Genomic DNA, 11,875 nt, shown 5'->3' on the forward strand with positions numbered 1-11,875 from the left:
AAAAGGAATGGATTCATAAGATTTGGCTGGTAGCTTTTGGAATAGAGCTTACCAATTTGAGAAGGAAAATGACATTGACCTACTTACAAGGTCACAGGGAAAAATATGTCAAGCAACTTCTGAAGAATCAAAAAGCATAGAATCTTGTAATAATATTTTGCTGGTAGTTTCAACAGATGGAGCCAACAAAGTTTGTGAGGGAAATATTTTTAGTGCAATATAATATTTAATGAGAATATTTTGCTATGACTGCTTAAATATTCAGGTGAGCGATACAGGCCCTCTTGGGCCTCTTGTTGTTTTTTGTCACTTTGAATAATATTTCATGTTCATGTTAAAAACAAAATCAACTTTCTGTATGAATATATCAGGTGACCGTTAAGGCCCATGGGCCTCTTGTTACTTAAAGTAGGGTCAAATTTGTTTAAACTTTTGCTCAAGTGACCTATTCCAATCACTTTCCGTCCGTCGTCGTCCGTCGTCCGTCGTGCGTCAACTTTTACATTATCAACTTCTTCTCAAGAACCAGTGGATGGAATTTTTTCAAACTTGGTCAGAATCATCCTTGGTAGATGAGGCTACCAAATTTTAAATTGGGATTCCTACCCCAACCCTAGGGGCCAGGGCGGGGCCCAAATAGGAAAATTCACCAATATTTCAAAAATCTTCTTCTCCAGACTCAGAGGTATTACAGTTGTTTTCTCTGCATGGATGGAAAGATCATCAGGGGCTCTATTTAAATTGTAAATTTCAGGACCCCCGAGCTATCCGTTCTCCCTTGGAGAGGGGGTAAAGTTTACAATAGTTTATATAGGGAAACAACACTTTTGGGTATATTTTTGACAATTTTCTGTTGGAAATTATTTTTACTTGGTCAGAATCATCCTTGGAGGAGGAAGATGGTTTTAAATTGTAAAATTGAGATTCCTACCCCAACCCCAGGGGCCAGGACGGGGCCGTAAAGAGAAAATTAACCAATATTTCAAAAATCTTCTTCTCCAGACTCAGAGGTATTACAGTCATTTTCTCTGCATGGATGGAAAGATCATCAGAGGTATTACAGTCATTTTTCTCTGCATGGATGGAAAGATCATCAGGGGCTTTCTTTAAATTGTAAATTTCAGGACCCCCGAGCTATCCGTTCTCCCTTGGGGAGGGGTTAAAGTTTACCATAGATTATATAGGGAAAAAACACTTTTGGGTATATTTTGACAATTTTCTGTTGGAAATTATTCTTACTTGGTGAGAATTATCCTTAAAGGAAGATGGTTTTAAATTGTAAAATTGGGATTCCTACGCCATCCCTGGGGCCAGGGCGGGGCCCCAAAGGGAAAATTAACCAATATTTCAAAAATCTTCTTCCCCAGACTCAGAGTCCTATACTACAGTCATTTTCTCTGCGTGGATGGAAAGATCATCAGGGGCTTTATTTACATTGTAAATTTCAGGACCCCCGAGCTATCTGTTCTCCCTTGGGGAGGGGGTAAAGTTTACTATAGTTTATATAGGGAAATAACACTTTTGGATATATATTTTATCCATTTTCAGCAGAAAATTACTAAAACTTAGTCAGAATCATCTTTGGTGAATGAGAGTATTACTTTGGAAAATTGGGACTCCTGCCCCATCCCCAGGGGCTAGGGCGGGGCTCCAAAGGGAACATTTACCAATATTTTCAAATTCTTATCCTTTGATGACATGACAAGTATTTCACTTAGTTTACATGCTGATTTCCACATCACATCTAAACAATAAAATAAAGCTACCAGTACCTATAATATAATTCAGGTGACCGCTAAGGCCCTTGGGCCTCTTGTCTAATTAACCAAGAGGTCTAGGGTGTTGAAACTTGGCCAGGAGCATGCTTGGATAAAGCGCTAACAAGTTTGTTCAAATGAATGACCTTCATGCATATTTAAGGTCATAGGGGTCAAATATGTTAAAATATTCAAACAACTTCTTCTGTATAATCAAAAGGTCCAGGGTGATGATATTTGGCCAAAAGGATGTAGGGATAAAGGGTTACAAGTTTGTTCAAATGAATGACCTTTTCCCATATTCAAGATCACAAGGGTCAATTGCCTTAAAAATCATTAAACGACTTCTGTATAATCAAAAGGTCCAGGTTGATGATATTTGGCCAGAAGGATGTTTGCATTAAGGGCTACCAAATTTGTTGTAATTAATGACCTTCACTCGTATTCAAGGTCACATGTGTCAATTGTCTTAACAACATCTAAATGACTAACTAAAGTGTACATGGTGATTGCTTGTAGATGTAAATGACCTTGACACACTCTCCTGGTCACATCTGGTCCATAGTGCATAAATCTTTAAAAGTCATCTTCTCAATAAACAAAAGGTATAGGGTGGTGATATTTGGCAAGTTGCATTCTGGGACAAAGGGCTATAAAAATATTTCAACTTTATTTCCATGTTTGACTATCAAGTTCACAGGGGTCAAATGTGTTTTAATCCTTTAACAGGTTCTTCTGAATGACTTTAAACTTAAAGTGAAGACACTGATATTTTGCCTGTAGCTTTATTTTAGACCGCTTTTAAGGTAACAATTGTGAGATTATTAACAGGTGAGCGATGCAGGCCCATTGGGCCTCTTGTTTATATCAAAGTTTGTCTACTGCATAACTTCAAAACCGTTAAAGATATCTCAATCAAACTGCATTACCACAGAAGGTGTGCAATGCAATATAATTAGGTCTCATGCCCCACATGATACCGAGTTATTGCCCTTTGTTATCCCATGCTTTCACCGAAACGGGGGATATTAATTTGGGTCTGTCTGTCTGACTGTCTGTCCGTCTGTCTGTCTGTCACGCTTCGTTTCCATGCAACAACTACAACAAATATTAACCTATTTTCTTCAAACTTGGTCTCAAAGTCAAATGCCTTAAGGGCTCGTCCAAGTTTGATGACCATTTTCAGCGGACCCCATTTGGCGGAGTTATGGCCCATTGAATAACGAAAAACATCATTATCTGCCACACTTTGTTTCCATGCAATAAAACTACAACAAATAATAACCGATTTTCTTCAAACTTGGTCACAGGGTTAAATGCCTAAAGGGCTCGGCCAATTTCGATGGCCACTTTCAGCAGACCCCATTTGGCGGAGTTATGGCCCCTTGAATAAAGAAAAACGTCATTATCTGCCGCGCTTCGTTTCCGTGCAATAACTACATCATAATAACCGATTTTCCTCAAACTTGGTCAAAGGATTAAATGTCTTAAGGGCTCGGCCAAGTTCGATGACCACTTTCAGTGGACACCATTTGGCGGAGTTACGGCCCCTTGAATAACGAAAAGCGTAATTATCTGCTGGGTTTTGTTTCTGTGCAATAACTATAACAAATGTTAACCAATTTTCTTCAAAATTGGTTCGATTTTGATTGAAATTGGTAAATAGGGATGTTAGGGGACTGCGAATTCAACCGCATAGGTTTTGTTGCCTAAGGCACCACACGGAGGCTTCTGATTGGTCTAAATTCAGATATTGTAAGATTTTGATGAAAAATGGTATTTGGGGGTATAAGGGTACTGCAAAATCAACACATAGGTTTCCTTGCCATAGCAACCACACACCGGCTTCTGATTTGTCGAATTAAGATATTGTTCAATTTTGATGAAAATTGGTATCTGGGGGTATAAGGGGACTGCAAATTCAACCGCATAGGTTTCGTTGCCATAGCAACCAAATGGAGACGCTTCTGATTGGTCGAAATTTATATATTTTTGTATTTTTATGAAAAAAGGTATAAATCCGCATAAGTTTCGTTACCATAGCAGCCACACGGAGGCTTATGTTTGGTCGAAATTTAGATATTGTTTGATTTTGATTGGTATATAGGGATATTAGAGGACTGTGAATTCAACCGTATAGGTTTCGTTGCCAAAGCAACCATATAGCAACTACAAGAAGGCTTCTGATTGGTGGAAATTCAGATATTGTTTGATTTTGATGAAAATCGTTTTAGAGGGGTATAAGGGGACTGTGAATAAAACCGCATAGGTTTCGTTGCCAAAGCAACCATATAGCAACCACAAGAAGGCTTCTGATTGGTGGAAATTCAGGTATTGTTCGATTTTGATGAAAATCGTTATAGAGGGGTATAAGGGGACTGCGAATAAAACCACATAAGTTTCGTTACCATAGCAACCACACGGAGGCTTCTGATTGGTCGCAATTGTGATATTGTTTGATTTCGATGAAAATTGGTATATAGGGGTATTAGGGGACTGTAAATTCAATCGCATACGTTCCGTTGCCCTATTAACTACACAGAGGATTCTGATTGGTTCGATTTAGAAATTGCTCAATTTTACTCAAATTGATTATGTACATTGTAGGTGTACTATGGCAATGCGATCCTTTTCTGATGAATCTTTGCGACTATGGGAGCAATTTGGGGGACATCAGTGTAATGGTCCCCCATTACAATTAGTACTTGTTGCTGTAGATATTGTTAAGATGTTTCAACCAAATTCCTTATGCACATCCAACTCATGCTAAGTTTGCCAACCGATGTCATTTGTGCATATTTACGGATAATCAATGGGGTATAGGGCTTTTTTTCCCTTCAAGTTGCAAGCTATACATTATGTCTCAACAGCACGATACTCCGTGTTTAAACATAACCTCAATAATATTAACCTACAATATGTCCTGCAAGCGGAGGATATTAATTCCACGAATTTGCTTGTTTATTTTTAATACCGAAGTTTGTCTGGAACATAAGTTCTGTGTTATTTCACCTATGTTGACCAAACCAACCATATTTATTTATCTTGGGAAGGCGGAATCTCTCGGACTGTAATTGGGTCTCGTGCCCCACTATATATAGAGTTATGGTCCTTTGTTTATTTTTAATACCAAAGTTTGGCTACGGCATAACTCCCATGTTATTTCATCTACGTCAACCAAACTTGCTATAGTTATTTATCTTGGGAAATAGTAGTGTCGCATTCTAAATTCAAATCTTGTGTCCAACTATGTAAAGAGATATGGTCCTTTGTTAATTTTTTATACCGAAGTTTTGTCTATTGGCTAATAAGGGGAGACATGTTTTGTTCACAAAAACAAGTTTCTAGTTTCATTTATACTTTACTGGAATCTGCAACATTTTCAGTATTTAATTCTTATGCAACTGTTTCTTCGTTGATGTTACATAGTCATAATTATACACGTACAATGTACTAGACTTTTGTGTGCACATTTTGATTGAAATAGCTATAATTTTCATAGCAACCACGAAAACAACGAAAGTTTATACACAAAGAACATTTCATGTTATACAGTATTGAGAAAAAAAGAAAATCAATTATCAATATTGCTGATTTGTTCATAACGTTTGTTAACTTGTAATACCTGTTACAGGAAGTCCGAAGTTACTGGAAAAAAAATCACTCTATGTTACGGAAAAGGAGAACCATCTCAACATAACAATGACATTCATCAGCCATCCGTCTCCTACTGACATGTTTATCAGTAAAACGGGACGACTTTCCTCTACAAGTGTTCTCAATATCACCTTCATAAAGGGAACTGTAAAGGACAACATATATGGCAAAGACATATCAAGAGGAGGATACAGAGTCCATCTTGATTTCCCATCATTCCAAATCAACCAAGAGGGAGACTACAGCCTCACTGTTACAAACAATGTTAGCCCAAACCTTATACATAGCTTCGAAATCGGCATAGTTGGTAAGTTTATTAGTAGGTCACTTGAGTGACTCAGGTGACCTAGCACTATCACTTTCCGTCTGTTGTCATACGTAAACACAGTCAGACAGATTTTGATGAAACTTGGTAGTAAACATATAAGCCTATGGAGGGGATTGAGATGGAGCTGCCTCTCTCCCCCAAGGGAAGGGCTGAGAGGTGGGACAATAAGGATTCACAGAGTGCAACTGAATAACGAAAATTTATAGAGTCACAAATTTCGCTGGTAGCTTCCAGGGATGGAGTCCCACAAAATTTGTGAATTGTAATGACCTTGACCAACTTTCAAGGTAACAGGGTGAAATATGTGAAAAAGTGCAAACAACTTGACCTCAAGAACAGAGAGTCTTAGAATGATGATTTTGGGGCATTAGCATTAGAGAGGAAGGCAGAGGAATGGCAGTCAAGTTTGTTGAATGACTTTGATCCACTATCAGAGTCACAGGGGTCAACTATGTTAAAATCTTTAAACAGCTTCTTCTCAAAGTCACAGGGTAATGATATTTGGCTTTAGATCAAGAGTACCAAGTTTGTTCAACAGAAGACTTCGTGAGATGTTCAAGGTCATTGGGGCTAAAATATTGTAATAGGTGATTTTGAATAACCAAGATTCATAGTTAAGGATATTTAGCATGTGGCAAGTTAGATGCTCAGATAAAGAGCTACGAGGGTTGTCCAAATGAATGATCTTCACTCATATTCTAGATCACAGGGTCAAATGTGTTGATTTTTTTTATACAACTTCTGAATAAACAAGAGGCTGAGGGTGATAATTATATTAGGCCATTAGCATGCTCAGATAAGTGCTACCAAGTTTGTTCAAATGAATGATTTTTGCCCATGTTCAAGGTCACAGGGGTAAATTATCTAAAAAACAACAACACACACCTTAAAACAACTTCTGAAAAACCAAAAGGCCCTGAGGGTGATGATATTTGACATGGTAGTTTGAAGGGCTACCAAGTTTGTTAAAGGTCACATATGGTGAAATTAGTATTAACCTTTGAAATACCTCAGCTCAATATTCAAAAGCTTTAGGGTGGTGATATTTAGCAAGTTGCATGCTTAAATGGAGGGCTATAAAGTTTGTTCAACTTACTAACATTCTTAGACTTTCAAGATCACATGGGTCAGATGTATTTAAATGTTTAAACAGATTCTTTTGAATGAACAGAAGACATAGGTAATGATATTTACCTTGTATCTTTATTTTATCCACTTTTAAGGTTACAAGTGTGATATTAATACCAGGTAAGTGATGCAGGCACATTGGGCCTTTTGTGTAAGTATTTCATTTCATAATTTTGTCATGCATCTTTAATACTCTCTCAGGTAAATTGTCTCTTGTAATAGGTGAACATCATCTTTCTTTGAGAATTAGACATACCCGTATATTTTACCATTATGATAACATGTATTGTGTTAATAATTTATTACAGATGTACCAGACACTCCCACCAATATCAGTGCTGACAAGATAACTACTGAAAGTGCAGTTATATCATGGACACCTGGTCTAAATCGAGGAAAAGATAACCAATCTTTCCACTTGTGGATTAAAGAAAGCACTGCAGATGTCTGGATAAAGTATTATACGCCGCAAGATGTTTCAAGAATAGTGATCTCAGACTTACGTACTGCTTCTACCTTTGAGGTGGTGTTGTTTGCAGCAAATGAAAAAGGAACTAGCAATAATATGACACTGCAGTTTACAACACTATCAGGTATATATATATAGATATAGCCCCTTTTAATCTGCGTGCATTTACAAACAGAAAATAAGTCAATAAGTATAACACTAAATGTAATTAAAACATGTTCATTAGTCCACTAATCCTATCACAGGCTAGTTAGTGAATAAATATAGATTATATATAATAGAAAAGGTAAGGAGATAGACTGACATGCAGCAATGAAGTGATATAATAACGCTGATTAACCCTGCACAGCATTATAGCTCAACTGGTCCAATATGCCAAATGAAGGATGTTGCTCCCCTGAGGTCAGAGGGATAAGGCTTAAGAAAGGAAACAGGATAAATCTTTAAAATCCTTCTCCATTTATACAAATGCAGGGGATTCAAATTTGTTGTAGAACATCCATAATTAAGAGAAAACAATTTTCATATAAATGGAGGTTGTGGCCCCCTGAGGCAGAGGGATGGGGTCAAATGGGGAAATAGTGGTACATATCTTCAAAAATCTCTTTCCATACAAATGGGGGACTTTTAACCCAATTTGTTCTAAAGCATCCTTGGCCCAAATTTAATCTGGGACATCCTTGGGAAAAGGGGACACAATTTGTGTAAGCACAGGGCATGGCCCCTCTGAGGGCAGAGGGATGGGCCCCAACAGAGGAAATATGGGTAAATCTTCAAAGACCTCTTCCTTCTGTACCAAGAGAGAGATTTTAACTATAATTGTTTTAGAGCATTTTTAAGTAAAAAGGACTTTAGCTCACCCTGCATGAAGTACCAGATGGTATAGTGTCTTGTCCATTGTCTGTTGTATGTCTGTCATCTGTCCATCATCTGTCTATCTTCCATCGTCTGTCACCTTTTTAGCTCACCTGGCCCGAAGGGCCAAGTGAGCTTATGCCATGGTTCGGCATCCGTTGTCCATCCGTCCGTTGTCAGTCCGGCGTCAACTTTTTACTTTAAACAATTTCTTCTGAATAACCAAAAGGAACAAAATGATGCTATTTGGCCAGTAGCATGCGGTGATGAGGGGCTACCAAGTTCAAATTGATGAACTTTGCCTGTTCAAGGTCATAGGGGTTGAATATGTTGAAATCTTTAAACGACTTCTTCTGAATAAGGAAACCACACAGGGTGATTGCTTGTTCATGTGAATGACCTTGACACACTTTCATTGTCGCATCTGGTCCATATTGCATAAATCTTTAAAAGTCATCTTCTCAATAAACAAAAGGTATTGGGTTGTGTTATTTGGTAAGTTGCATTCTGGGATGAAGGGCAATAAAGTTTGTTCAACTTCATGTCCATGTTTGACTTTCAAGGTCAACAGTGGTCAAATGTGTTTTAATCGTTTATCAAATTCTTCTGAATGACTTTAAGTCAAGACACTGATATTTTGCATGTAGCTTTATTTTAGTCCACTAAGGTTGCAAAATTGTGAGATTTATACCAGGTGAGCGATGGAGTCCCATTGGGCCTCTTCTTCTATGAACTACGTCTTCTTAAGAACTGGAGGACCTTTCTTAGGGCCATGCTATTAGATCAGTAGGTCCCTGGCATGAAGTACTTTCAACTGGCCTCAAATAGATGACTTTCAAAGTCACAGGGGTCAAATATGTAAAAACCTTTTAGCCAAGAAGCCCAGGGTGATGATGTTTGACCATTAGTTACCTGGGATGTTGTGCTATGAAATTTCCTCAACTTGATTACCTTGACATATGTTGAAAGTCACATGGATCAAATGTGTTAAAACTTTTGAGCGACCTCTTCTAAATAACTAAGACATAGCATGGTGATGATACTTTGCCAGTAGGTATCTGGAACGTAGTGCTATAAGCTTTTCTGAGATAAATTACCTTGACCTGCTTTCAAGGCCACAGGCATGAAATAAATAAAAACCTTATACAATGTATCAAAAAACAACCAGGATGACCAGGGCTATGATAGTTTGCCAGTAGGTAGTGCTATAAAGTTTCCCTAAATAAATTGTTGACCTAATACTTCAAAGGTCAAAGGGGAAAAAATTGTAAAAACAACATCTTTCGCATTACAAGGAGGTCCTGAGTGATGATATTTGACCAGTTGCATGCTGGGATAAGGTAGTACAAAGTTCATTTAGTCTGGAACATTCTTAAGCCAGGGACACTCAAATATGGAAATATTTGCAAAATCACTTTAATTGAGGCAGCCATCTTGAATGTTGAAAATTAAAGTTTGTTAGCACAATTACTCAGAAAGTACTCTGTGTAGAAGGATCTTTCTCAAATTTCTCATATCAAATATTGTGATTCATTAACTAACCAAGATTGCCGACAGGTGGCCATCCTGAATTTTGACTGTTCAATTTTGTCATCACTATTTTATATGTATGTTTCCTTATTAAAAATACCCCTGACACGAATGAGAATTAATTGTCTTTGACAGCACTTGTAATTTCATTCCAAGCCTACAATCAAACATACAATATGGATATGTAGCCCTAACTCCCAGGGTCATAACATGGAAACAGTTGAGATCCCCATGCCATAGCCATGTACAAAAGTGCTGATGAAGATTAATTACACTCATGTGCTTGGTGTCGTACCCACCTAAACAGATTTAGTCCTTCTTAATGTTTCTTGTTCTCCTCTGATAAACTTGCATGGTATTTAGCAGGTTTCAAGTTGAAAATATATTACCAGATGAGCTGTTAAGGCTTCTTGGTCTCTTGTGTATAAACAGAAAGGGTCCCCCCCCCCCCTTTCCCTCTTTGGGGCAGAAAAAAATTCTCCCATAAAACAATGGAGGGATCCTTTGGCATAGGGTAATCAGTTTTGTATAAAAGGGGTTAATTGGGCCTAATGGAAGAAGTGATGTTGGAACTGGTAATTGATGGAGTTCACCATCCTTTATTCATGTGTACCAATGCTCAACAAAGTTAAAGAAATGCATAGCTACCATAGTCTACACTTGGGTCTGTTCTCACTGGGGGGGTGGGTTCTAATAGGAAAATAATGTTATAACTTGGAAACATCAGGATCCCCACCATTTAACCAAATACTAGTTACACAATTGCTAGGCATGAAGATGGTGAAGACATTCATGCTACCAAGATTAGATTGGTGGTCGAGACCCACTGTTGGCGACTAAGTCATGAGTGATAACATGGAAATCCTAACCCAATACCCATATGTGTTCTAAAAAATTACTTGGCCTGAAGAATACACTCATGTGCTAGAGGTCTTTTCAATCCAAAGGGATTAAGTCCTTCCTACAGCTTGTGTTTCTTGTACTCTTTTGATGAACTGGTATGGTATTCAGTAGGTTATTTCAAGAATGAAATTTATTTTTTCAACATTCATGAGGTTATAACAACATTGGCTTTCTGGACATATTCTATGAATTGCGTTAGCGATTCTTGGTAAATATGTCCAGAAAGCCACCTTATGAATGTTGAAAAAAATAATTTCATTCCTTATATTTACATTTTTAAGTGCTTTGCATTTTCTGTTGCAAGCATAAATAAAAACAAATACGGGTACTGTTTTATATTTATAAATGGGGGCAATGCAGTAGAGAGAACAGTGTGTTTTTGTGAGAAAATGTAAAACTTTCAGTAGGGATCCTAGCAACAAAACAAACAAAATATAGTTTCATTTTCAAAATTAAATTTGTAGAATTTCTACATGTTGTACTATATTATCATGCTTAACCTTACTTAAGCTTTAAAATCAAGCCAATAATGTTAAATGTAAATTCATATTAGCATAACAAAACTACATTGATGGCTGTTTCGTGTTGATGAGGTCACATGGGTTATGCAAAGATGAATGTCATTTTCAGCAGTGGGTCCAAGCTAGCATACAGATAGTAAATATAAATTAGTAAGGACCCTGGGCCTCTTGTTTTCAAAGACATTGTCTTGATCGAAACAAAACAATCTGTGTTTCACAACAAGTAAGTTTTCGTTTCAGGTATTTTGCTAGCTGTCATGAAAGCAAAAACAAAGGAGTTAGGATTCATAACATTTACTTATACAACTAAGCATTGAACTGTTTTTGTATGGTATTTATGATCTATTTGAATGACACAGCTTTGCAAGCAAACAACATAACGCACGCTAGCGCATTATGATTTGTTTGCTTGCAAAGCTGTGTCATTCAAATAGATCATAAATACCATACAAAAACAGTTCAATATATATTTACGTTTTCTCTGCCTCTTATGTGTTTTTAGGTCACCTGAGACAAAGTCTCAAGTGACCTATTGCGATCGCCTTTTGTCCGTCGTCGTCCGTCGTCCGTCGTGCGTCCGTAAACAATTTACATTTTCGACTTCTTCTCCAAAACCCCTGAACCAATTTCAATGAAATTTTGCAGGGACCTTCCATGGACAAAGGTCAACAAAAATAGTTGCCGGTTTAGTCCTAAGCCCCCAGGGGCCTGAGGGGCGGGGCCAAAA

General features: G+C 37.6%; 1 protein-coding gene across 1 annotated transcript in view; it reads left to right on the forward strand.

Annotated features, from left to right (window-relative positions):
* Nucleotides 1-11,875, forward strand: part of LOC110449949 (tyrosine-protein kinase Mer-like) — an 86,949-nt gene that overhangs the window by 3,476 nt on the left and 71,598 nt on the right. The window contains exons 2-3 of the mRNA XM_021497133.1: nt 5,392-5,721; nt 7,179-7,463. Of these exons, the coding sequence (XP_021352808.1) occupies nt 5,392-5,721; nt 7,179-7,463 (615 nt within the window). The remainder of the gene's footprint in view (nt 1-5,391; nt 5,722-7,178; nt 7,464-11,875) is intronic.

The sequence above is a fragment of the Mizuhopecten yessoensis genome, unplaced genomic scaffold (genome assembly GCF_002113885.1).
Source record: "Mizuhopecten yessoensis strain PY_sf001 unplaced genomic scaffold, ASM211388v2 scaffold4841, whole genome shotgun sequence".
NCBI classification, from domain to species: Eukaryota; Metazoa; Mollusca; class Bivalvia; order Pectinida; family Pectinidae; genus Mizuhopecten; species Mizuhopecten yessoensis.